General features: G+C 37.3%; 1 protein-coding gene across 4 annotated transcripts in view; it reads right to left on the reverse strand.

The window, feature by feature from the left end:
• The window catches only part of LOC139479650 (limbic system-associated membrane protein-like), a 135,152-nt gene that overhangs the window by 94,664 nt on the left and 12,501 nt on the right, over positions 1-27,987 (reverse strand). For 3 of the 4 annotated variants that reach the window (XM_071262499.1, XM_071262514.1, XM_071262493.1), the window contains exon 2: positions 5,699-5,722. The exons of the other annotated variant lie outside the window; for it this stretch is intronic. In XM_071262499.1, coding sequence (XP_071118600.1) covers positions 5,699-5,722 — 24 coding nt within the window. The remainder of the gene's footprint in view (positions 1-5,698; positions 5,723-27,987) is intronic. 4 annotated transcript variants of the gene reach the window in all.

Consider the following 27,987-nt stretch of genomic DNA (forward strand, 5'->3'; position numbering starts at 1 on the left):
GAGTGAGTATGGTTTTACGCCGATTTTAGCAATATTCCAGCAATAACACGGCGGGGGACACCAGAAATGGGCTTCACACATTGTACCCATGTCGGGAATCGAACCCGGGTCTTTGGCTTGACGAGCGAACGCTTTAACCACTAGGCTACCCGACCGCCCCACGTTACTTAAAGAGAGGTGTGGTATCCAATCAAAAAATGCTCCTTTAAATATATATATATATATCAGATATTAAGGCCAATGTTTAAGCACATCCCCACCTGTTTTGTTGGTTGTGGAAAATTATCTCTCTTGCAGTTAAAAGAACACCAAAACACCTTTGTAATCTGTGAGCAGAATAATTTTACCTTCTTTTACTTGAATGAACAGATGCTTACTTTCAACATCAATTACAAAAAAAAACTGTAAAAAGAAATGTAATTGGTCTGAAACTTTGTCTCAACTAGCTGCCGAAACAGTGAGTGAGGGAGTATGGTTTTACACCGCTTTTAGCAATATTCCAGCAATATCACGGCGGGAGACACAAGAAATGGGCTTTACACATTGTACCCGTGTCGGGAATCGAACCAGGGTCTTTGGCGTGACAAGCGAACGCTTTAACCACTAGGCTACCCGACTGCCCCAGCTGCCAAAACAATTTCTATGAGGGGTTAAAGGCAAAATAGCAGTGAAAATTATATAAATGGTACTCTGAAAATCAAAATCAGGGGGGCCAGGTGGCCCTGTCGTCTAAGGGACCGTGATTCACTGTGCAGAGTTGTGTCCCTTGGGCACGCCAGAAACCTATGATTGTGGGTTTGAATCCCGGTTTGTCCAGATAATCTTTCTAGGTTTGTCAGCACCATACATGGGTTTCAACCAAAGTGGTAAACGTCTGAGACCTGCATCATCTCAGGCTTTCCTCCCACATTAAGCTGACATGCCGTGATATAACTGGAATACTGTTCAAAGCGGCATTAAACCCAACTCACTCACTCACACTCTGAAAATCAGTGATGACACCAGGTGTCCATAAAGAGTAAGGAAAATATGACATGGTTTGTCAAGTATAATCAAAAGGAATATTTAATTTTTCTTCAAACTGTGGAATTATGATCCCTAATTTTTAACCTTAAAAATGTGTGATAAAATACAAAAGAACAATGCAGCATAAATGGAAACAAAAACTATCATTCTGGTGATAAAAAGAATCAGTTTTCACTTTGCATGAAAGTGTTATAATGCTGTCAGCAGATTGTAAACAATCTCTTAAAATTTGATTAAAATGCATGCTGGCATTTGAAACAAACATGAGTCATAATTCTTGAGTATTTGAAGGAAGAAAATAAAATTTTCATTTGATGTTTTAATTTCTAATGTTCAATAACATTTTATCAAGATTTTTTAAAGGTCAATTGAAGTTAAATTGTTCCGTGTATAAAAGCAATTGATGAAGCAGACACTGAAGATCACAAATTTCAATGTCAACATTATGAGAGATGACAGCTGATACTGAAACCAGTTTACGCTTTAAGAGCGCATGTTTGATAAGCCACTATCTGTGTGTAGAACACAGCTGAAAGTGTAAAATCATGTGATCATTGTCTGGCTCGCGGGAATTCCAAAGAGTGCGAGTGCGTCTAGGGACAATAGGAATCAAATTAAATCCTTTGTTCAAGTCAGACATGCATAGATGAAATAACTCAAATTATTTTGTTGCTATGGTTATCAAAAATATTTTGTATAACTCGTGACAAATTAGCTTCAGTAGATAGCATGCCTTTGAAGGAATGGACCAGAATTAGCCATCTTGGAGGCAGACCAGAAGGCTGGCTTGATGAAGGCAAGATTAGCCTACAGAACCAACAAATCGGGTAACAAGCGGCACCAGAGTCAGAATTAGCTGTCAACGACAAGACAATAACGGAGGTTACACACTCAACTTTTTGTCCTGTCGAAAGGGGGACATTTGCGTTCCCGAGATTAGCTCAATTACAAGGACTGATATTTGCTTGCATTGATTCAATGCCACCAGCACATGTTATGAGGACGGTCATCACTCCAGACTTGTTTCTTCTTTCCGAGGGGCTGCGTAATTCTGTGTGCAACGCGACAACGCCTCGCTAAGAGGACCAGAAAGAAGTGGAGTATATTGACAGGGGAAGCTCTCAGTGCTTGGAGCATTGCACCCCAAGCTCAGTTCATTGTATCAAGGGTCCTTCCATAAAATTCAGTACACAAGAAAATTCACCAAAATTGGGAATATTCGCATGACGGGATAATTGAAGTTTGGAATGAACCTGTTGAGAGGAACTGTGATATGTGTACGATCACGATCTATTTGATGATAATCTCTTGACCTGACTGCCAGACTGTGAACATATGGTCCCAACAACCCAAACAGGGCAATAAGAGTTGATCAACCCTCTTTGCCTAATAGAGGTGTCTAGCTCTATACATGTGCAATACATACACATGCCATATCCACACACTCAAAGCTCCTGATGGTGGAAGTGGCACTGTCTGGTGAACATTATCACATGAAATATTCATTGTCTCCATCATGTTACCTGACACACATAGAAATTACAAAGAAACTCACATCTGATGAAGACGTAACCTCCTCCTAAGCCAGGTCTCATCCCTACTAAGTCCCACTAAAATACACCAAGTTCTCAGGGCAAGTTGTAAAGGCCTAAGTTACATGAAGTAATATTCATGTCAATACAAAAATGCAGATGAGGTGTTAGGATGGACTTAAATTCACAAAATGTATTGGAATGCAATATCTGTATTCTAGTGTGATCTGTTTGCATAGTTCAATATACCGTAAATCCTTGAATAGACGCACAGTCTTTATTTATTTCGATAGGACCCAAGATCTGGCATTTATTCAAGGCAGGCATTATTTCCAGAAGGGCTTTTTTTTTACATGAAATGAAATGGTATACAGTATGGATCCTTACAGACATTAATTGGCAGGATTCATGGAATATTCACTCTTCAAAATGTCAGACTAAAATACAACCCAGGTTTTATGCAAGGCTTGCAATTATTCAAGGCAGAGGGTCTTGAACCTGACATTTATTCAAGGGAGGCGTATATTCAAGGATTTACGGTATAAGAATGACAGAGATCATAGGTTCATTGAGCTGTGCCCTGAAGCTCATGGGACCCAGCTAGGAGATGCTTCAACGGTCTCATGTCATCAACAATCTGAAAGGAAAATCTTGGAACCCATTCTTACTTTCCACAAATACAGATGACCTCTAAGTGATCAGAGACATCTATGATTGCAAACTTTGAGTTAACAGCTGATGTTACATCCAGGAAAATCTGAACTTTCCATTAACCAGTTGTATTAATGCTGTGGTGTTGTAACTGCCACTGGCCAACAACCTATGGTATTAATGTTCTGTTGTTTTAAACAGCCACTGGCTAACAACCTATGGTATTAATGTTCTGTTGTTTTAAACAGCCACTGGCTAACAACCTATGGTATTAATGTTCTGTTGTTCTAAACAGCCACTGGCTAACAACACACATGTACTGGTATAGATTCTCTGTTATAAACCTCCACTGGCTAACAACCTATGGTATTAATGTTCTGTTGTTTTAAACTGCCACTGGCTAACAACCTATGGTATTAATGTTCTGTTGTTCTAAACAGCCACTGGCTAACAACACACATGTACTGGTATAGATTCTCTGTTATAAACCTCCACTGGATAACAACCTATGGTTGTTTTAAATTGCCACAGGCTAACAACACACATGTACTGGTATAAATGCTCTGTTATAAACCTCCACAGGCTAACAACACACATGTACTGGTATAAATGCTCTGTTATAAACCTCCACAGGCTAACAACACACATGTACTGGTATAAATGCTCTGTTATAAACCTCCACAGGCTAACAACACACATGTACTGGTATAAATGCTCTGTTATAAACCTCCACAGGCTAACAACACACATGTACTGGTATAAATGCTCTGTTATAAACCTCCACTGGCTAACAACACACATGTACTGGTATAAATGCTCTGTTATAAACCTCCACAGGCTAACAACACACATGTACTGGTATAAATGCTCTGTTATAAACCTCCACTGGCTAACAACACACATGTACTGGTATAAATGCTCTGTTATAAACCTCCACAGGCTAACAACACACATGTACTGGTATAAATGCTCTGTTATAAACCTCCACAGGCTAACAACACACATGTACTGGTATAAATGCTCTGTTATAAACCTCCACTGGCTAACAACACACATGTACTGGTATAAATGCTCTGTTATAAACCTCCACTGGCTAACAAACACACAAATTGGTACTGATGCTCTGTGTTTTCTAATGCCACTGGACAACAACATACAGAAAATACTATTAACACCATGTTGTTTTCTCAAGCCACAGCATAGCCAATAGCTGCCTTGGTTCCCTGAAAGAGTAATGATAATAAATCCATGTGAAGGCGACATGACATCACAGGCCCACCTCCCTGGTGTTGAACATTAATACTGCTGTGTGGAGTGGTGAGCAGGGCACAGACATTGATGCTACAATGTTACACTACAAAACATCACTAGTAATTGGCAAGTATTTTAAAGCAATGGTGACCACCAGGGGAAGAACAGCATGAAACAGAAAAAATACAACAGGGTCGTGATTGGGCAGATTACCATTAATATGCCATTATTACATTCTTTAGGCATGTCAGGCAACACTTACTATTTGTGCATAATGGACACATCTTAACTGCTTGAATTTAATCTGATCACCTAACAATAACTGGCACTGAATTAACCTCTCAATAATTAAGTCCAAGAAGTGAGGAAATAATATTTCTTGCCTTATCTTTTTGCAATATTGTAAATTAAAAAGTTGTCAAAAAATACTATTCAGGATCAAGAAAGAATTAAATCTTGAATGGTTTTTAAGATAAACCTATAAAACATCCTATCTATCACAAACATTCTCTCTCGAAAGTCTCTTATGAAAGTTCAGCTATTCTCCATCCGAATAAAATATTCAAGAATTTCTTTAAAATCAAAAACAAATTGTCAGGTGATTGCAGAAGCATGAAATAATTTTTAGGCTGGAAGAACTGTTTGTTTCTGTATTGGTTTGTAACAGTATTTGATGATCTCTCTTCATTACAAATGGACAATGAAACTACATTGGGAGAAATCCCCTGATTAATCATTGTTAGCCCACATGGCTACGGTGGAGCCCTCGAAGCCTACTGCTGTGGTTACAATATTAACTAGTGTGATTGTGTGATAGACATTCTCTTTAAACCTCTATAATAGGTTCCCATCCATCAATGGCCTTCCTTAATACACTTTGCTGCAAGTCTATTATACCACAGTGGGAAGACGAAGGTTTTGTCTCTCAATGCTTATCATGTGACTCCATGGCCCGAGATTTCATTTACCCTGTCTGATTATTTGATCAACAATCACACTCTCAAATGTCTAACAGGCTCCACGCTTAATACGCTTAAATGTGCTTTTTATTTAACAATATCTGTTGACATGAAAGCCCAAGTTTCTGACATGCAAGGGAAAAAGGCACACTTCATTAAAGCAGGGAAATTCATTTGCTCATGCAGAAGATTCCATTTCAAAGAAAGGGTAGACAGGGTGACATAGAGAGGGAGTTTGAGGTTGAGAGAACAGAAAGACAAGGCAGTCTGTGTACATACCCTCATATTTCTTCTCCAATTGTGCTGAAAAATACAATTAATGGTTATTCAAATTGTATATGATTTAGCATCATGTAATGTACAATGTACTGATGCATCACAGAAACATTTGACAGAAACAGGCAGACTAGCTCAGGGTGAATGGTTAACAACTGTTTATTGTTGATTGGCTACGTAGAATGGAAAGATGACTGCTAAAGCACTATTCCAGGTTGACTGTTAATGCTCTGCTCAATGATGATTGGTTATGAAGTGCTCAATGATGATTGGTAATGAAGTGCTCAATGATAACTGCGAAGAATATAAGGAAATATTGATGTCTATTCTGGTATTAAACACAACACTCCCCCCTTCCTCCCAAACTTTTGTACCCCACACTTATCTATGTGATTTATCAATAAAAATGTCAATGCAATGTTCAAATATGCACTTTTCATCTATGAATGCATGATTATGCAGCATTCAAAAATGATTGGACATTTTCAATTATTTGATGATCAGTTGTGCTGTGTTGCTCTTTTGTTGCTTGTACATGTATTGAACACAACATCTGGTACAGCATCAAAACACGACAGACACATGTAATTTACATTCTATATCTGTTACATTTTACTAAACTTCTGGGAGTCTAGCAAGTGTGTGGTTTTTAAACTAAAAATCTTCAGAACAACCAACAATAAAGACACTTTGTTATTAAAACATATGAAGACTCCAAAATTTACAAACGAAGATTGGCTCAAATGCCCTTCACTATATATCAACTGTGCTGTTACGGACAGTTTGCCATTCATATGAAAGTAAGTCATGAGGCATTTATTGGACAGCAAAGTCGGCACCAGTGGTGTAAAACATCCATCTTCCATCATGTTATGAAAATGTTTATGATAACTCCAAGGATTTTGTTTCATTTTACAAGTCTCCCTTAATACAATGTTTATTCCTAATGCATGATATTTACCATCCCCAAACACACTCGCATGATAACCGCTATATATTTATCAAATTTGATTTTTTTCTTTTCTTCAGTTTTTACCCAAAATACTAAAACTATATTATTTTCATGACTTTCATAACTTTTGACATTTACGGTGACAAATATCCATATTAAATGCAAGCAACAGTCGTAGAAAAAACTTAGTATCATCTTTATGAGCCTTAAGTTTATGAAAACATCTTTTTCAACTTATCTACATTTGATTCATCAAAATTACCATGAGCCATTCGAACAGATCTTGGTGAGAATATGTTGTAACTTTTAATGTAATTTGATTCGGGATTTTTATACAACAAAAAGCAATCACATGAATCAGAACCAACTGTACAGATCCCCAATGGGAACCTGAACATTAAGTATCATCTTCATCAGTCCAGCAGTTTTAGAGGAGAACAAGTTTACACACAATGATGACGGACAACGACAGACGATGTACATACTTCACCTTATAACCAAGGTGAGTTAAAAACATCAATTTGTCTCCATCCCTTTTTCTGACATTTCTACAAATCACAAAAAAATACACCAGCAATATCACTGATAGGATTTTTTACTTGATAATGTTTTGGAAGCTTCCTAATTTTTTATATTTTTTTATATTGACCAAATTCAGACAGACTACAGACTGTTGGCTTTGGTTGTAGATCTGTCTCCTATCAAGTGACAAATGCAGTCTGACCAAACTCTTGCGAGCTGTGGGGACCACAAAAGACCACCTAAATCTGCCAGATTAAATATAGCGAATCTGTTTCTCTTACCACAATGATCAGACTTGATCATACTCTCATTATACTTATCACAACCAAAGACAATCTTGTCCCCACCACACGTGCTGCCTCATTGCCAGCAAAACCTCCTTGTGTATTGATATCAAACATCGGAAATGCCGAATAAATAGCCAACAGTCCTGCAATCGATGAGGAGCATTATTTAATAAATCCCACAAACACTGCCCACACAGGCCGTGCTCTGTTTGAGAATGGATGTCGATGTGATGTATTTAACTGGAAATAAGAACCCAAACAGCACACCAAACACTTGAAGTGCAGCTCTATTTGATGCTTTTGGATGCAAATATTGATAAGAAAATAGATGTTCACAAACTTACAATGCATTTCTTTACTATTTGGTTTAAGAATAAACTGTTCTGAAAGTGAAAGCCAATTGTTCCATATTAACATCAATTTTTAGAAATGGTAAAAACATTGCACTGTCTGGAAATAATAAACTGTACTTGAAATGAAATCAATACATTTTTCCTAAATCCCTGCAGCTTGACTGCCTTAAAATTATTACAATTTATAGAAATATTGTTTTCAGTAAGATATTGTAAAAAACACCTTTCTTCAATTTCTTGAATCAATGACATAATTACTGTGTACAAAGACAAGTCACATGTCAGACTGTCATGCCATATATCTCTTCAGGTTACAAAAAGCCCTAACCAAAACAGAGAAACGACACACCTCAAAGGAATTCTTTATGAAGTTAATTTGATGTAACAATAGTTAGCAAGTATACTACAAAACCAACTCTCTCCCAAAAACTAATCAAAACAATTGTGTGACCTGCCAACGACAAGAGACGTGAGACTATAAATATTAAATGGCTGATAATTTTGTTATCAGTGGAGGGCGCTGAAGTGATTAGTGTGCTGTCAATCACAATCAGGGTGAAGTGGATCTACAACTGTATAGATCATACACATCAATATTTCAACACTCAACTTTCTGAAACAGAAAGTTATTGTCATACATTGTTTCTGCTCTTGAATAAGATGTTCCGTGTGCACAGAGACATGATGAAGAGTATAGATTGCAGAGATGAATTACTAATGTCATGGTCTGGAATGGGTGTCACAGAAACTGCCAGATCATAATGGGTGGATTGTTGACTTCTGGATGGAAGATTGTCGGTTGGCTCGTGACAAAACTAAAAAATTCTGAAAAAAAATTAATATCAAAAGGCAACAGTTTAGTGCCTGTCTGACATTTTCAAAAAAAGAAATATTGAACGGTTTAAGAGTAATGCTGTACACTTGACTGATATGTTTTCAAAGTTTCACAAACATATAAGAAACAGTTTTGCTCCAGAAACAATCCCTACCCTCATTTGAAACTAAGGCCAAACTTGTTACCTTGGAAATGCAAACTATAAAAATTAAAAATATATTCCTGAATAGCAAAAGGCACCAGTTTAATACATGCCTGATGTGCATACAATGTTTCATAAGTATTGTTGAATGGTTAATGAGTTATGCTCTGGGAATGAAACATGATGGACTGATGGAGCCTGTTTCTATATTCCCTGCAAAACTTTCTTTTAGTTGAGTGAGGATAATAAGAAAGGTATAAAAATGTTACATTGACACTTCTAGTGACCTTGACCCACTCTAAGGATGAATGGGTAGGTGGATCCTGAATTACCTCACTTGATGAATGGTTGAGTAATGATAAGATGGGAGGATTAACAGGTGCACATGAGTGGAAACTGAATGATCACTGGGTACAGTAGATGGTTAGGTGATCAACACAACAAGTGAATTGGTTGACTGCATTGTGATAACAGGGATTTATCTGGACCTGCTCAGAGGCCAGGAAGTCTGCAACAATGAAGAGGCAACAATGGATGGCAGTGACAAGAAAAGATGGATGGAAGAGGCAACAATGGATGGCAGGGACAAGAAAGGATGGATGGGAGAGGCAACAATGGAGGGCAGGGACAAGAAAGGATGGATGGAAGAGGCAACAATGGATGGCAGGGACAAGAAAAGATGGATGGAAGAAACAATGGATGGCAGGGACAAGAAAGGATGGATGGAAGAGGCAACAATGGATGGCAGGGACAAGAAAGGATGGATGGAAGAGGCAACAATGGAGAGCAGGGACAAGAAAAGATGGATGGAAGAAACAATGGATGGCAGGGACAAGAAAGGATGGATGGAAGAGGCAACAATGGATGGCAGAGATAAGAAAGGATGGATGGAAGAGGCAACAATGGATGGCAGGGACAAGAAAGGATGGATGGAAGAGGCAACAATGGATGGCAGTGACAAGAAAAGATGGATGGAAGAGGCAACAATGGATGGCAGGGACAAGAAAGGATGGATGGAAGAGGCAACAATGGATGGCAGGGACAAGAAATGATGGATGGAAGAGGCAACAATGCATGGCAGGGACAAGAAAGAAAGGATGGATGGAAGAGGCAACAATGGATGGCAGGGACAAGAAAGGATGGATGGAAGAGGCAACAATGGATGGCAGGGACGAGAAAGGATGGATGGAAGAGGTAACAGTGGATGGCAGGGACAAGAAAGGATGGATGGAAGAGGCAACAATGGATGGCAGGGACAAGAAAGCATGGATGGAAGAGGCAACAATGGATGGCAGGGACAAGAAAGGATGGATGGAAGAGGCAACAATGGATGGCAGGGACAAGAAAGCATGGATGGAAGAGGCAACAATAGATGGCAGGGACAAGAAAGGATGGATGGAAGGGACAACAATGGATGGCAGGGACAAGAAAGGATGGATGGAAGAGGCAACAATGGATGGCAGGGACAAGAAAGGATGGATGGCAGATTTCATCACAGATGAATGATGCAAAAAATGTGTCAAGGCTGATCACGGATGATGAATGGATGTAATCACAATTTGCACAGCTTGAGAGGCTGGTAGATTAATGCACACAGAAAACAACAATTTGACTGAAGCACTCAACGGCAGAAATATGACTCCATGGACAGACCTACTTGAGATTCCAAACATGTTCTTTTTAGTTTCCATTCTCTAGAAAGAGTTTTTGTTAGGTACAAACAACATGGAGACCTAGCTTTTGAAATACGAAAACCAGTGTAAAGGATATTCTATACTTCACAAAAAACACAAATGTGGGGAGGTGAGAGTGTGTGATTTGACGTGACACACGAGTCTTGGAGTTCTGTTACAAACGTCAGTGTGAGGTGACTATGGCTATAGATAATATGAGATAAGAAATAAAACAACTTGCTCTCCTTCAGCTGTTTTACAGCTCTCTATACTTTTAAGGGATTATAAATTTTAAGGGATTTTAATCCCCTCATGAAGTCATCTCCAGAACAACAGAAGCCAAAGTATTGGATGACAGAACACCAAACAGCAGCATTCAACGTGAGCCTGGGTGTCTGCTGGGTTGGCGGCCATCGGCGGCCATGTTGACAGCTAGCAGTTACGCAGACCACTTCAAAGCTGCTGGAGCCACATGATGGGTATGGGTGTACTTCAACATTGACTTGACCTCAGACAGTGTTGTGTGGACTTTTAATCATGGCACACACGACCAGGTCATTAGCTCTTCAAGTGTGCAGAGTCACCCGACATGGTGGAAACAAAGTGTACCTACAACATTTATTGTTGCACTCACCGTCCACAACAATATCCTTCCTTCTTACAGCAGTTTGTGATGATCATATTGTTATGAACACTAATGATTGATTCAAGACTTCATCGGTAGATACAGTGAAAATTTGTCACCAATTTGTCACCAATACAATGCAAAGACAAGTTTCTCATGGGATTTATAATACAAATTGCATTTTTCTTTAAGATAACATACGCCCTATAATATAACATGCTTTGATGGTGACCTTGTAATAAGGCTACTTCACTCAGCTCTGTATCTGAGTGACTGGATTTCAAATGTTTTACTTCATTTTGAATTTGTGAAATTATATCTGGTCTTGAAATGTTGCTTTTGGTACTAATAAAATAGCGGTAATTTGCTGCCCAGATAAAGGTTTAACTTACTATCCCAAATAGTGACAAGGACACACACACACTCCTTAATGTCTTAGACATTTACCACAATGGTGAAAGCCTCAAGCACAGGTAGGATGGCGACAAATGATCACAATCAGGTCAAAGCTGGGATCTGAACCCATGATAATAGGATCCTGGCACACCTCTGCACAGAACTGCAGCACCCTAGATGACGGGGCCACCCATGCATCCTCCCAACAACAATGCCTGTGAAATTCCGGGGTAGAATAGGTCTTCAACAACCCATGCTTGCTGTTAAAGGCGACCATGCTTGTCGTAAGAGGCAATCAACGTGATTGGGTGGTCAGGCTCGCTGTCTTGGTTGATGCATGTCATCGATCCCAATTGAGTGGATCGATGCTCATGATATCTATCACTGGACTGTCTGGTCCAGACTCCATTATTTACTGACCGCCGTCATATAGCTGGAATACTGCTGAGTGCGGCAATAAACAACAAACAAACCAAACCAAAGAACAATGTAAAGAATAGCTGACATGACATCATTTTGTATTCTGCACAATTATCACACCTTGCCCCAATTCTTTTCACAGTATAGTTTAAGGCAACCTAAGACATCATAACTAATTATATCCTAATATTGTATCCTATAAAAACATAGACATGTCTCATCTAGCTGTGGTAAGATAGGAGAACAAAGGTTGCTTAGCAACTTACGACTTGTTATTTTGACCAGACATGTTGTGTCCCTGGAGATATAGATATCATGCGTTCACAGTATTGATGTCACTAAGGCTTGGATTCTTTTCTTTTTTCATATATCTTATTGCTGTTTTTTTCAGTTTTATAAGCAAACTAACACATCTGTCATTTAAACCGTGCATTAACTAACTCAACTGTCAGTTAACACCACTTTGCAATGACGTAACTTCTTTTTTCCCTATCATTTACCTTGATGATGGAACAATTTCATGAAAAACGTGCGTCACCAGCGGTTCGCACCAAAGGCTAATGTGTCTAATCTTCTGCCTCGGTAACAAGGAAGAAATTGTATGAAACTAACAACTAAAGATTTATTTACATCAGAACTTATAGTCTATCTGTTTCTGAACTCCGAAATATGTGTTTTATGTAGTACATTGATGAGGGCAATGTTTGTTCCAAGCAGGCTCATCAGCATGTGCAAGTACTATTTACGTGATTGATAAATGTGCTCAAGTTGGTCCAAAATGAATGCTATACTTGCCCCTGGACATTCATTTCATGATATAAACCTGTGCCGGCAAAGTGCAAGGTACATGTTCGAAAAGCTTGGGTAACATATTTTACGTCCATCAGGCTGGGGTGACTCACACAGTGTTCTCACAGTTAAGTATAGAACTCCTAAATATCTTTTGAAATACCTTTAACAAAACAATGTTTTTTAAGCATTTTATGTGATATGAATGTTGGCCATGGTTTAAATAGGTTAGACCACTTAGATTAAAATGTTTAATCATTTGAATGGCCATTTCAACGATTAAACATCAGATCCACATGGCTTAACCTATACATATTTATCTAGCAAGTCTGCTCTAATGTGACACTGTGTACAGTGATACCCTGGGATTCCTAAAGCAACAGTTTTATTCTGGGAATCCAACTGACCAATGAATTTCCACATTTTTGCCAGTCACATTATTTAATGCTTAGTTTGGTTTGGAACAACTGGGGTTCTTGTATGACATTCAGGAGATGCGCATTGTAAGAGTGAGTGAGTGAGTGAGTGAGTGAGTGAGTGAGTGAGCTTATACACCACTTTTATTACAATAAAGATCTTGTTTATTGATCAGATCATGTTTACTGGACGCCGCCATTTTGTTCAAAGCAAATGCAACTGAAATGAGAGGTGGAATCTGGTGGTCAAAGGAGGGACATAGAAGGAACAAAACTTGTAATAGCCATAACTGGTGGCGCTACGATTGAGCCTAAATTCTGGCCAAGTTTGTTTTTTACAGTCAGTTAACTCCCTTGCCTCGGGAAGGTGGGCTACTCCACCACCCCCCGATTTCCAAATATGTCACATGGGATCTGCCTGATAAAATTGGGACACTATTACTATTTCATACTCAAAAACAATTTAGTACGATAATTCTACCATTACTTATTCTTTACTTTAAATGTAAAAGCTGTTGCAGACTGCTTTCTAATTCATGTATTCATATTTCTAAAAAGTGAATTCCCTATGCTCAGTTTCACAAAGGGGTGTTTTTCTTTCCAGACAATCATAGCCTATGGCGTCATTTCACAGGAATAATAGTGTTTGTATGTTTTATACATTTTGGATGTAATGAGCACAGTACCTTCAACCACTGATATACTTTTTTAATATTCATAAACATAAATAATTGTGAAAATATATATACTTAGTAACCCTATATACGGACCAATGGTATTTCATGCAATAAGCACTTAACTGGCAAACTCATAACTCAATTACTGACCAACAATTATTAAATATTTCACATGTCTTAAGTTGCATATTTCACACAGAAAGCATACAACAAGACTAAGGTTGTCACTGTATACAGACAACCCTGTTAAACCACGCAGTATCATGCCCACATATATCATCTGGAGCAACAAATTTACAACCTAAAAAATCAAATGTACAAGGTTCTGCCCTTTGTATTTACTATTTCTGTATGCAAAAAGTCCTGACATTTGAAGGAAATTTGTCCAGGACAAGGTATCTAGGATAACAGGATTCCAACTGACATCAAAGTTTCACTGTATACGAGGAATTATCAACAACAACAAAAATTACATGTCCACACACAATATTTTTATGTGAAACACAAAGTAAGCAAACACAAGTTCATAGAATCATTTTGTAAAACACTGTGATGGGACTTATCTCTGAAGAACTATTGATTTTTTTACCCACCAGTCAGTACTGCTTAGATGCAGGCCCACCATCTACAGATCTATGTACCGGTACATGATCTAGTAGATCACTGCAGTTTGAAGCTTATTGATATATGAGATACATTCAAAATATCAGCTTCATCTTTGCCCACAAACCAAATCATTCTACAATCAATATCTCGAAGAAAAAGGACTAGGATGGAACATCACTATGACACACAAAAACACTGGAAAAAAACACTCCATCAACAAGCCCCAATGAATGACATTGTTCTTACATATACACTTACTGTAGTAATCTTAATGCAGCAAAAAACAAGAATAGAGTTCTTGAGGTAATGAGTGAGATTATATTCAGCTTCTAAACAATTGTACCAGCAATTTTATTTCGTAAACTGAAATAAGGTCTAAATACGTCCCCTAAATACGTAGATCTCGTCCCCATTTCTCTGGCTTCGAAAAGCAACACACATGTTTAACTTACGCTCAATACTTAGTGTTTTTATTATAACTTACTGTGGGTTTCTTTTAGAGCGTAGTACTTTTATTCGGACTCAGGAAGCAGTCCGGCAACTAGAGGAACTCTGTGTCCCTTCATTTTTCCTTTTACTGGACTTATTCGGGACTAAGATGTCACAGCCACATTGCAACAAACAAGAATAGAGTCCTGCAGGGGATGAGTGAGACTATATTCAGCTTCTAAACAATTGTACCAGCAATTTCATGGGAAGAAAACGGGCCACATCCAGCAATTCTAAGTCTTATACAAGTCTGATATGACCAATGCTCCCTTTCAGCCGGGGAATCAACAAATAGATTTAGAGTGTTTTATAGTAGTGCAACTATACAACGATAGAGTATGTTATCATGATACAAGGCCAACAATACAATACATTGACTAACATACAGAACAATAGATTTCAAGTTATATTGGTATGAAAACACATGAATAATAACAGAAACTGTTCAAAAACCTCCTGGTTGGCTAAATAACATTCACAGTGCCCTCCCACCTAAACATGTGTCTGCCTTATATTCCATCTCCAAACTCTGAAATTTTAAAACAAATGATTCCGGGATGTGATTCACCTGCAAAAAAAAGTAACATGAACTTTGTATTGTTTTACACCATAGTATTTGGATATGTATTGTATCACACCTATAGTATCAGGATATGTATTGTCTCCCCCGTGTTTTTTATAAATCGGAATACAGGTTTTGCCTGTATTATAGAAAGAATTCAGAATTTAATCATGTTTTGGATCTTCCTGTTTCTTTACAAATTATATTTTCAGCATTTGTCACCTTTGGTCTCTGTTGCCAATAGTCAATATTTGACAAATAAAAAATAAAATATGTGTATGGTATGTTTGATAGTGATGTGAATTATGTGTATGTAATGTTTGATAGTTATGTGCAATATGACTACGTAATGTTTGATAGTGATGTGAAATATGTGTACATTATGTTTAATACTAATGTGAAATATGTGTATGTAATGTTTGATAGTGATGTGAAATATGTGTGTGTAATGTTTGATAGAGATGTGAAATATGTGTATGTAATGTTTGATAGTGATGTGAAATATGTGTGTGTAATGTTTGATAGTGATGTGAAATATGTGTATGTAATGTTTGATAGTGATGTGCAATATGTGTGTGTAATGTTTGATAGTGATGTGAAATATGTGTATGTAATGTTTGATAGTGATGTGCAATACGTGTGTGTAATGTTTAATAGTAATGTGAAATATGTGTATGTAATGTTTGATAGTGATGTGAAATATGTGTATGTAATGTTTGATAGTGATGTGAAATATGTGTATGTAATGTTTGATAGTGATGTGCAATATGCGTATGTAATGTTTGATAGTGATTTGCCACATGCGTATGTAATGTTTGATGATGATGTTTTGGGGTGGTTTGTTTGTCATGTTGTCCTTCAGATACAGGCCAATGTCTGAACAAATCTTTAACCCAAGTAATTAAAAGGTTTGATTTGCCTACTAACCTAGCTGGCCAACCATGATTTTGAAATCCAAGTCAAATAGCTGTTTTTATATTGATAGATGTAAGACAAAAGAAAGCAAAACTTAGACTCGCTTCTCCAGGTTGAGAATATTAACATTAGCACTGAGTCCAGCAATTAAAGCATGGTAGCAGTGATGTACATGTCACTATATGGCGTTATATTTTAACTCACACACTCAGATGTACATGTGGTACTATAAAATACACTGCAAATAACATGTACTCATGGTGCATTTAACTCTTAGCCACTCTGCAACAATGGAGTCATCTGTGATAGCTCGCCTATCAAAGAACCATTTAGAAAGCCATTAGTGTTTATTACAAAAACATCTGATTCCAGGGTTCAATACTATCAGGAACGAGTTTCGTCTAGTCCAAACTTCAAACCAGCTTTTCCAGTTCAAGGTTGGTAGAACTGTACTGATTGTGTTGACAGTGCCTGTGGCGATTCCAGGTCTGCAATAACCTATGCCTGTTGTAAGAGATGACTAAAATAGATCAGGTGGTCAGACTCAGTGACTTGTTTGATTGGCATCATCCTGCCCGGATGGTGTGGATCAGGTGGTCTGGCTTGGCGACTTGACAGGCTGAGTGTCATCATGCCCTGATGCTGTGGATCAGGTGGTCTGGCTTGGTGACTTGGCCGAATGAGTGTCATCGTGCCCGGTCGGTGTGGATCAGGTGGTCTGGCTTGCTGACTTGACCGACTGAGAGTCATCGTGCCCTGATGGTGTGGATCAGGTGGTCTGGCTTGGGGACTTGACAGGCTGAGTGTCATCGTGCCCTGATGCTGTGGATCAGGTGGTCTGGCTTGGGGACTTGACAGGCTGAGTGTCATCATGCCCTGATGCTGTGGATCAGGTGGTCTGGCTTGGGGACTTGACCTACTGAGTGTCTACATGCCCGGGTGGTGTGGATCAGGTGGTCAGGCTTGGTGACTTGACCGACTGAGTGTCTACATGCCCGGGTGGTGTGGATCAGGTGGCCATCCGGCTTGGTGACTTGGCCGACCGAGTGGCTACATGCCCAGGTGGTGTGGATCAGGTGGTCAGGCTTGCTGACTTGACTGATTGTGTGTCATCTTTCCCTGAGGGAGTCGATCACTGCTCATCCTGGTTTGCCTTGTCCAGACTTGGTTATTTTCAGTACAGCATGGTATAGCTGGAATATCACTAACTGTGGCACTGTTTTGTTTGTTTCTTTGTTGTTTAAAGCCACACTCAGCAATATTCCAACTATATGACAGCGGTCTGTAAATAACCAAATCACAACCAGACAATCCTGTGATTGACATCATGAGCATCAACCCACACAATTAAGATATGAAGACATGCATCAACCAAGTCAGCCACCACCTGATCTCGTCAGTCGCCTTTTACTGCAAGCGACAGTGGCACTGACCACCATTCACTCTCCCAACTGTGCCTCCTTGGATTACCAGTGAACCACAAGCAACCAAAACATCCCCAATGAAGCAGTAGACCTAAAACGTCCCCCAGTAAGCAAGACGAGCACTCACCACTCACGGAATCCCTGATGCAATGCAGCGAACCAACAACCTCTTTAGCAAATGTTGCTTTCCAGAAGCATGACCGAGTACTTATGATGAACTAAATAGACAGTTAGCATGGCACCGATAGACAAATAATGTACACTACAGACCCAGGATAAAAGCCAGCCTTAGCCTGAGGCGAGACGCCTGATCAGCGTTAACGTAAAAGTAGTTAAAGATCTGACAGTTTCGGCGGCAAACCTGCAGATACTGACAGTGAAATCAATTTGATAAAATGGCCATTAAACACTTATCGAGATCCAATAAAATGAAAGAAGCCCAATTGGTGGAGGGAAATTGGGTAGGCCTAGGATTTCACCGGTCAACTCGTCAAGTATAGAAGGCAATCGCTCCCACCGTGTTGTAATGGAAATTCATGTCTGATAACGAGCGTCATTAATTAAGTTCTGTTGATTGAGAAACAGGAGTAAAGTCAGTTCTGCCTAGCACTTGAATCGTGATTAACTAAATTCCAGCTTCTATCCCGACCAGAGCTGCATAAGTCTCGGCTATTACAGTAAGCATGTTCACCAGAGATGGATCGGTCAGCAGGCCGCGATCTCAATCTGCTAACGATGAGGGAAGTATTACACTGAACAGAAGCAGAATTTTCCAATAAGTGAGCGAAACTTCAAACAGTTCCCAGATGCTGCTTTCATTGTTAATCCCATTACAGACCGCATCAAGAGAGACAGCCTGCATCGCTGCAGTTTCCTATTTCAATATTTAAAGATTCTATCAGATGTGGTTTAACGTGACTGACTTGTCTAATCCTCTGCAGCTCCAACTGATTTATCTGTCGCTCGTCAGTTTACCGTTCTTGCACCACATCTGTACTCCCTGCCAATATTGATATAATCATCTTTCTCAAATACTCACTTGGGAATTTCGTAGCAAGTAGTTTTCATTGCAAACCTTCAATGTCTTATATGATGTCATTTTTATCCAGTCTTGCTCATGAGATATGTCAAATTGATCGATATGGGCACTATCATTCCTGTTAGTTCTATATCCATGTTTAATTTACCTTGTCTGCAAGTTGTTCAACAAGTATGTTAACAATTCCGACATAAAACTGATGAAGTATGGCTGGTATGATGCTGATGCCTGAATAAACCAAACTCATCAGGTACATAAGAGGATGAACATGAAATTGTGTCATCTTAACAAGAAAAACAAATAAATAACAAAAATAATTAAATCTCTAGCTATACACTATATCTCTTGCTTTATAGTCCTACACCAATTTTCTTTATCATTTAAATGTAAATTACTGTCAGTCAAACATTGAACTGTGATTTTTAAAACATAAATTTCCAGAACTGTTGATGTGATAATGACAATGTATACTGATTATTATTATTGATTTGTGCAATTTCTTTGAGGAAACCATTACTCTCATATGTTTTGTTTTGTTTTGTTTATTGCTTAACGCGCACTCAATATTGTGGGGGGTTGTAAATAATCAAGTCTGTACCAGACAATCCAGTGATTGACATAATAACCATTGATCTCCACAAATGGAATACGATGACATGCATCAAACATGTCAGTGATCCTGACCATCTGATCCTATTAGTTGTCAGTTGCCTCTTACATTAATCCCTTCATAGGATACCAATTTTTTTCAACTATTGTGGGCACCCAAGCATAAAGTGCACCCCCTCAAGAGGATTCGTTATTTAGAGAAAAAAGATTTTTTGAGATACTTCTGAGCGATCAGAAACTCCAAGTGATGCTGCACTGAAGCTCTCCTGGCTATACAGTTTCCTTCATCAAAGATACAGTGGTAGGAATTGAAGATAAGTAATTCAAATATTTTCTGTGTTAAGTGAAGATTCATAACTACAATATCCACTCACTCACTCACTCACTCACTCACTCACTCTCATAGAAACTGAAAAAAATCTAGACTTTCAAAACTATTACAGACCTGCATGGGATTTGACCTGCATGGGGTTTTGGGATACTTTTGTAGGAGAGAAAAGAAAAAGTTGTTGCAAATATTTGCTCATCAATATTGCATAATGTCTTCCATGACAAGCTAGCGGAAGGTGTGTACATGTGTTTATCATCATTACCATGGTGCTCACTTCATGGGTAAATTATGTATTACTGGATAGACAAACATGTACTACATCTATTTCAGTCTCCTGTAAGGCGATGGCAGAAAAAATAAGCCACACTGAGAAAAAATGAACCTGTAACTTAACAACTCATTGTTTTACATGTGACATCTGTTTTATCACAGCTAGAAACAATTTTCAAGAAACTCCTATTTCAAACTGGGAAAAACATTGGAAGTTTCATCTCAGTATCATTGCTGCAGTTATTTTGATCCATAAATTCCTGAAACACTACTACAACTCATATGACACTGGCAACCAATATCAGATGGATCCTTGAGACCTGAAACCCAGGCAGTTTTTCCTGGACTTCCTCACTGGAGCTGTACAGAGTGACCTAAAATAAATTCTCTACACTACATAAACAATGCACTAAAATAACATCCAATATTTGCAATGATAGATATTATTTTTTTATTTGGGTGGATGTCATTGGATAATCCGTACCATCTTGATTCTCTGTAAAAAGTCATCAAGGTGAAGTAGGTCAACCATACATTATCCAATCTCTCTATGTCACTCCCTTTAGGATCAGCTGATGACATTCTCAGAAAAGAGGGTCTTTCCTATTCAATGGCAGCAATAGCTGTTTGGCATTGGTTGATGTACGTGACATCTTGGAAATCAGATTATTTTTAAATCATAAGTTGCCTGTTCGGCATATATACTCTACACTTATTAACATGGCATCTTAATCAGATAGAAATATAACTCAATGTTCATAAGTTAAATATACAGCTTATTTACTTCTCATGAATGACATGGGTAAAAAAGATTTCAATAGATATTTTTTAATCATTTAAATACATTTTTTTCACATTTGCCGCTGTAACGTAGCACGAAAATTACTGATTCTTTAAGAAAGAAATTTTAAGATATTTATTCAATCTTTCCATACAAAAAAAATTACATATAATATACATTTGCCCCGGTCATATAGCTGGAATAATACGGAGTATGGTCTTAAACAACAAACCAACATCCTTTAGATTTTGTGTATAAATATCATGAACAATGAAAGCTCAGTGTCAACTATGAATGTATGAGTATGTCGAGAAATAGGAAGTGAATATCCTCTGCAGCAATCTCCCATCCGTTGTAACATGGCTGTCATGGTTCTAACAAGAAACAATTCATTGTTTACATTTTCTCTTTATCAATTAGTCAGCCAACCAAGCCCGATATTAAGGGTGCATCAATACACTGAATCTGCAGTGCTCCATGATACACAATACCCACACGGCCTGTATTGTGATACATGATCACACAAAATACTTAGAGAATGACCAACGAGATATGAGAAATTATGGATTATCTGTCCCAAGTGAATGAATGGTGTAAGTGCCAAGCCTTTGGGCTTAAATTCATTCATTAAACGGACAGATAATCCGTAATTCCGAGTTTCATTTAGGTTATCTAAAATATTACTCATTGACATTTTAAGAAAGAAAATGAAGAAAAATGTATGCTTGTCAGCCCTACTGAGAAACTTCACTGAAGGCAGCCTACTGTTCAGATGACATAATGTAATCAATCTGTGGCGTCATATCTTTTTTTGCTCAACAATTAAGCATTGTGCTTCATTTCACCAATCAGCATTAAGAATTGCTAAAATGCACATGTTCAAGTATCAGTATGTTATTTATATATTTTTTACATACTTAAGAAAAGAATAATGGCATGTCGCTACATAAGCTATGTGCTGTTTATAAACTTGACATTCAAGAATGGATTCAAATGGCTTCTTCAGTGATGGATGAAGTGACTGTCATGTAAGAGATTATATTTTTGCTCTAAAACTACTAAACTTTTCAGTTCATGGCCTTTGTTTAAACTCTGGTGTATCGAGATTTGTATCAAATTGTATTGCATCCAGCGTATCGTGATATGTATTGTAAGTAACCATCTATGTCATTGCACCCCTACTAGATAGATATCCAACACAACTATCACAGATGAAAAATACAGTTACAGTGGCTAGGCCAAAATACACAAACAGTCAAGCAAGACCAAGCCATATATCAAAACCAACAAAACATGAAAGTTATCTATGCCCTCGCCCCTTGTCATTTCGAATAGTATTATGAATCACACAAAAATAAACATGTCTTTATTTATGTCATATATCTCATTATACCCAAATAGGTTCATCCTTAAACCTCTGAGTATGACTGACATTGAGATAGTTACGACTAAACCGAATTATTCCCTCCATACTTCCAATACTTTCTATGCCTTTCAAAGACGTGAATTACTAGTGGTGCTAGTGGTACTCCATTAGCAAGAGCTTTTCACTTTGATGGGCATTTAGAAGTTGGAGTACTAAGAAAGGATAAGAATTTATGGATGAACAACTTCTTTATTACAATTAAGAGCGACGGTTCGGTGTAGGTTCTAACACCGTTATCAAACGGTGTAATTGTAATAAAGTTTTTCATCCATAAATTCTTATCCTTACTAAGCTTTTCACTTGATAGCAATGTTACATAGAATATTAAAAAAACATCTACCAGTAAATTATTATTCCATAACAAATAGCAAAATAGCAAAAGGCAATATACGATTCCTGAACTAACATATGGTACTTTCAGAAAGATAACTTTTGGATGTCAACTTCTTTACTATGATCAAGGAACACAAGATTTTGGAGTATAAACTACTCCTTCATCAGGTTAAGATGAAGAAGTATATACTCTGAAACGTGTTCCTCATAATAAAGAAGTTGACATCAATAAATACTCTTCATCATGTGTATCACTTCTAAATGCCATTCAAAGACTTGATATGATGCTTTGTTTGCCTTCTTTAACTGACACTGTATTATGAACAAGATCTCACACTGTCAGGGTATAAACTCACCCAATTCACAACTCCATTGCTTATAGATGCCTCTCAAAACAGGCAAAAGTTGCTCCGGACCTATCTTAACCTTGAACCCCCGCAGGTTGTATGATGTGTGATATCTGATATGCTTACAAAGTTTCATGAAAACATATTGAATGATTTATGAAATATGCTACACTAATTTGAATCTAAAACCAACTTGTTATTGCATTAGAAACATGAAGTCTAAGAACTCAAAACTGCTGAATACCAATAGGCACTTGTCTGATAGGCATACCCTGTTACATAGTTTCACAAAGAAATATTGTACAGTTAATGAGTTATGCTACAGAAAAGACCATATCTTTATTTGAACTTAAGTCCAACTTCTTGTCTTGGAAACGCAAAACTATTAAAATATTGAACATTGTATGAGTTATGCTCTGGAAACGATACCTTAGCCCAACTTGTTGCTCTGGAAATGCAAAAATTCCTTACAGCAAAAGACACCATTTCAGTGCACGTATGATGTTCATACAAAGTTTCATGCAGATATATTGAATTGTTAAGAAAACAAGAATAGTCGACAGATACTGTGGAGTCCTTTGTATGCTCCTGACTATATGATATTAAAGCATGTGTTTATGAATCACTATCAGATAGTAATGATACCAGGTGTTTATGAAAAGGTGAGTGAATCCTGTCCCACTCATGGTACCCATTACAAACACATGCAAAGGCAAGTCAACTGTCCAAAACAAACATTAGAAAACAACATGTTGAGGGTCCAAGGTTATTCATAGCAAGTGGGGTAATATATCACAGAAAACCTAATGTGTAACAACTGAGACAGTGTATTCTTCTTCAGCAAAAAAACACACTTTTCAATTTGTCATTACATTCTAGCACCTTCTGTGACATCATGTCTGTGGTTTAACATAACAGTAGTGTGTAGTTTATACATTGCACAGGTAACTTGATGTTCTCAAGGGAGGATCATTTGAACAACGCTAACATGGTATCTGTTCAAGATTGATTACAATATCCCATCTTCGATCACAGAAATTTAAAACACATGATTCAGTATTGTGATTCTCCTGCAAAAATAAACAATATCAACTTATGAAATAAAAGTACTATATTATGATGAGAATCGTATGGCTCCCATAGTATGAGAATACATATCGTATAGCGACCCCACCTTATTTATACACCTCTAGAAAAATGGTGATAATCCTGCTGTATTCTCAACATCATCTTCCAACTTTGATTCAATGCATGTACAATTTTCAAACTGCTGGCACCAAATCTATGTCCAAAATCTCTATACTGTTAACACAATCTGCTTTCCTCCCAAATAATTCCAAAATCAGAAAATACATCAAACGATTGCGTTGCTCAGAGAGTGCAACATACCCTTCAACTTACATGACAATGAAACTAAAAAGCATAACTAGTCCTGCTAAGAAAATCTTAGACTAACACTTAGTCAATGAAAACATGTCTTTAAAATTTTACTTTTTTCTTTCAAAAAACCTTTCCTCTTCTGCTGTTTTCAAGCAAACCAGACTTGGGTAGTTTGATCTAGACTTGCCTAGGCTTTAAGTAAAAAAAACAACAACCTATAAAATATAAATTCTACAGTCATGGTGCAGGACTAAGAAAATCTATACCCATAACAGTTCACCTGTCACCTGGCATTTTCTATGACACCTGCATGTATTTAAAAAAAAAATACTATTAACAGAACCAAATGTTTTTTCCTTTTTACAAAATAAAATATTTGGTGCTTTTAACAAAAAAATTACCTATCTACTGACCTACACAATAAGTGGCACAGCCATCGGATCTGAATATTCGAGATATAGATCAGTCTTTACGATTCACTTTTTAATCGAGTAACATTGTGAGAGTAAAACCCTAGAACGCTACTAAATAGGTAACAGACATGCCTAATTTAAAATGTTATTTCTAGGTTATAATGCAAGGAAATGCGACTGTGATTGAAACTGTAGGGAAAAGAAATATCAAGATTATGATAAGGTATGCTTTACAAAAGTATTTCCAGGTCTCAAGGTGTGGTTATTACCTTAGGAACATATCAACTAAAGGCTTTTCCTGACTAAAGAAATCAATCTACAGTTTTCAAATGTTCGCATGTGACAAATCATGTCATATTATCAAAAACAAACTGTTCTGGCCAACTCATATCATGCAAGAATAGAACTACATTCCTTATCTCAATTCACACTATTTTCACTACATCAAAAGAAAATTACTAATTTTTCAAGTGAAGGACAATACTTTGAAGACAAATCCTTTGACACTTATGACACATGCATCAAAAGTCCTTTGGGTTTGGGTTTTCGCTGAAGGACATGTGCTGAAGCCTTCCTCAAATGACCATTGATCCTCTAAACTTGACAGATCTGGGTCTGCAAGGATACACTATGTCTCAATACCAATAATATTTCTTTAGATACAACACTTGAACCCTCAACACTTGGAATATGAAAGAGACTTGTCCTTACCACGAATGCCTGAGAACCAGCCAAATAACCTACGAATTTAAGTTCATATATGAACACAAGTGTGAGATTTCTACACCATATCACATGTTGGGCTCATATATGCAAGTATCGTTTCATACTGGATGCCTTGTAATACTTGAAAACTGTGTGGTACACCTTAGTACCTATCGACGAGTGTACACCTGTACATCCCAATACACCCTTTCTCGGAGGTAACCTGATATCCTGGAATCCACCAACACTTCAAGATACAGATTGTTCAAAACATCACTACTGTGCAATGTGGACCAATATTTTACAAGACACTTATACACGTACTTCAGCTGAATTGTTACTGCTCAAAACAATACCGCCTGCCTATTTGCCTACAAGTTGAAATTGGCTGAAATCCATCAATATCTGCTGAAGTATTTAATCATTCAGAAGCTGGGTCCAGACCAGTGGCAGTCATTATCAACTGACCATTGACAGTATTAATGCTGGAGAACTGAGATGTCTTCATTGAATTTGGCTAAAATCCATCAATATTTGTTCAAGTTATCAAGGAACCAGTTGAGCTAATGACCACACCACATGCACAGAAATTAGCTCACAGCACCACAGCCAAAGCTGATCTTCCTAAGAGACTGGTCATTTATTAAATGGGGTGCTTATGAAAAAAAGGGGTCACCAAAATCTCTCACAATTTAATTCAGAGGGCCATGAAGAAATGACAGGTCTATAACATCATAAAGTTAGACATTATGTAGGGACTGGTCATTTCGTAGAAGAGGTTGGCTGGTTGGTTTGTTGGTTTGTTGTTTAACGCCGCACTCAGCAATATTCCAGCTATATGACAGATATATAGACCAGACAATCCAGTGATTAATATCATGAGCATTGATCCACGCAATTGGGATCGATGACATGCATCAACCAAGTCAGCGAGCCTGACCACCCGATCCCGTTAGTCGCCTTTTACGGCAGGAATGGGTTGCTGAAGACCTATTCTACCCCGGATCTTCACAGGTCCGTAGAAGAGAAGAGAAAGAGGGGATAGGAGGGGGTTGGGGGACATAAAAATGGCTGTCATCAAAATATGATATAGTCCTAAGTCCAATCCCCCAACCCAATAATAAATGACCAGTCCCTAATGTATTCAGATACTCTTTTCAGGTTTTCTTTTCCTTGTTCACCTCTTGTGTTTGTATCATCAGAGCGCCAACTTTAACATACATCCATGAAGTGCATATAGATATCCATGTCTTGAAATGACACTGAACAGAACTCTGCTGTGTGATAAATGCCATCTATGTTAGCAGACCTGTGATTAGACACAGGTGATTAACACAGCTCTGGTGTCATATATCTACATTATCTGTACAGGTACTGACATCTGACATATAGAAAAATATATAATGTCACCTTTGAAATCTATGTGAGGCCATAACAAATTTGTTATTTGATTTTCGTCCAATTCTCTTTTTCATAGAATATACATGTAAAATAAAATACAATTTTATGTACTGTATAATAATGTGTATACAAAATAATCATGTACAATTCTACATAAACTGTATAATAATGTACAACTGAATATACAAAATAACCATGTACCATTTTACATAAACTGTATAACCATGTACAACTGTATATACAAAATAATCATGTACCATTTTACATAAACTGTATAATCATGTACAACTTTATATACGAAATAATCATGTACCATTCTACATAAACTGTATAATCATGTACAACTGTATATACAAAATAATCATGTACCATTCTACATAAACTGTATAATCATGTACAACTGTATATACAAAATAATCATGTACCATTTTACATAAACTGTATAATCATGTACAACTTTATATACGAAATAACCATGTACCATTCTACATAAACTGTATAATCATGTACAACTGTATATACAAAATAATCATGTACCATTTTACATAAACTGTATAACCATGTACAACTTTATATACGAAATAATCATGTACCATTCTACATAAACTGTATAATCATGTACAACTGTATATACAAAATAATCATGTACCATTCTACATAAACTGTATAATCATGTACAACTGTATATACAAAATAATCATGTACCATTTTACATAAACTGTATAACCATGTACATCGATATACAAAATAATCATGTACCATTTTACATAAACTGTATAATCATGTACAACTGTATATACAAAATAATCATGTACCATTTTACATAAACTGTATAACCATGTACATCGATATACAAAATAATCATGTACCATTTTACATAAACTGTATAATCATGTACAACTGTATAAACAAAATAATCATGTACCATTTTACATAAACTGTATAACCATGTACAACTGTATAAACAAAATAATCATGTACCATTTTACATAAACTGTATAACCATGTACAACTGTAAATACAAGATAATCATGTACCATTTTACATAAACTGTATAACCATGTACAACTGTAAATACAAAATAATCATGTACCATTTTACCACCAGAAAGCATCATCAATCTTGTTTCTTCATTGCTTCCTCATCACTTTACCAGAAAAACCTAAGTATCCCC

The sequence above is a fragment of the Haliotis cracherodii genome, unplaced genomic scaffold (assembly GCF_022045235.1).
Source record: "Haliotis cracherodii isolate W230 unplaced genomic scaffold, xgHalCrac1.p SCAF_1, whole genome shotgun sequence".
In the NCBI taxonomy this organism is placed as follows: Eukaryota; Metazoa; Mollusca; class Gastropoda; order Lepetellida; family Haliotidae; genus Haliotis; species Haliotis cracherodii.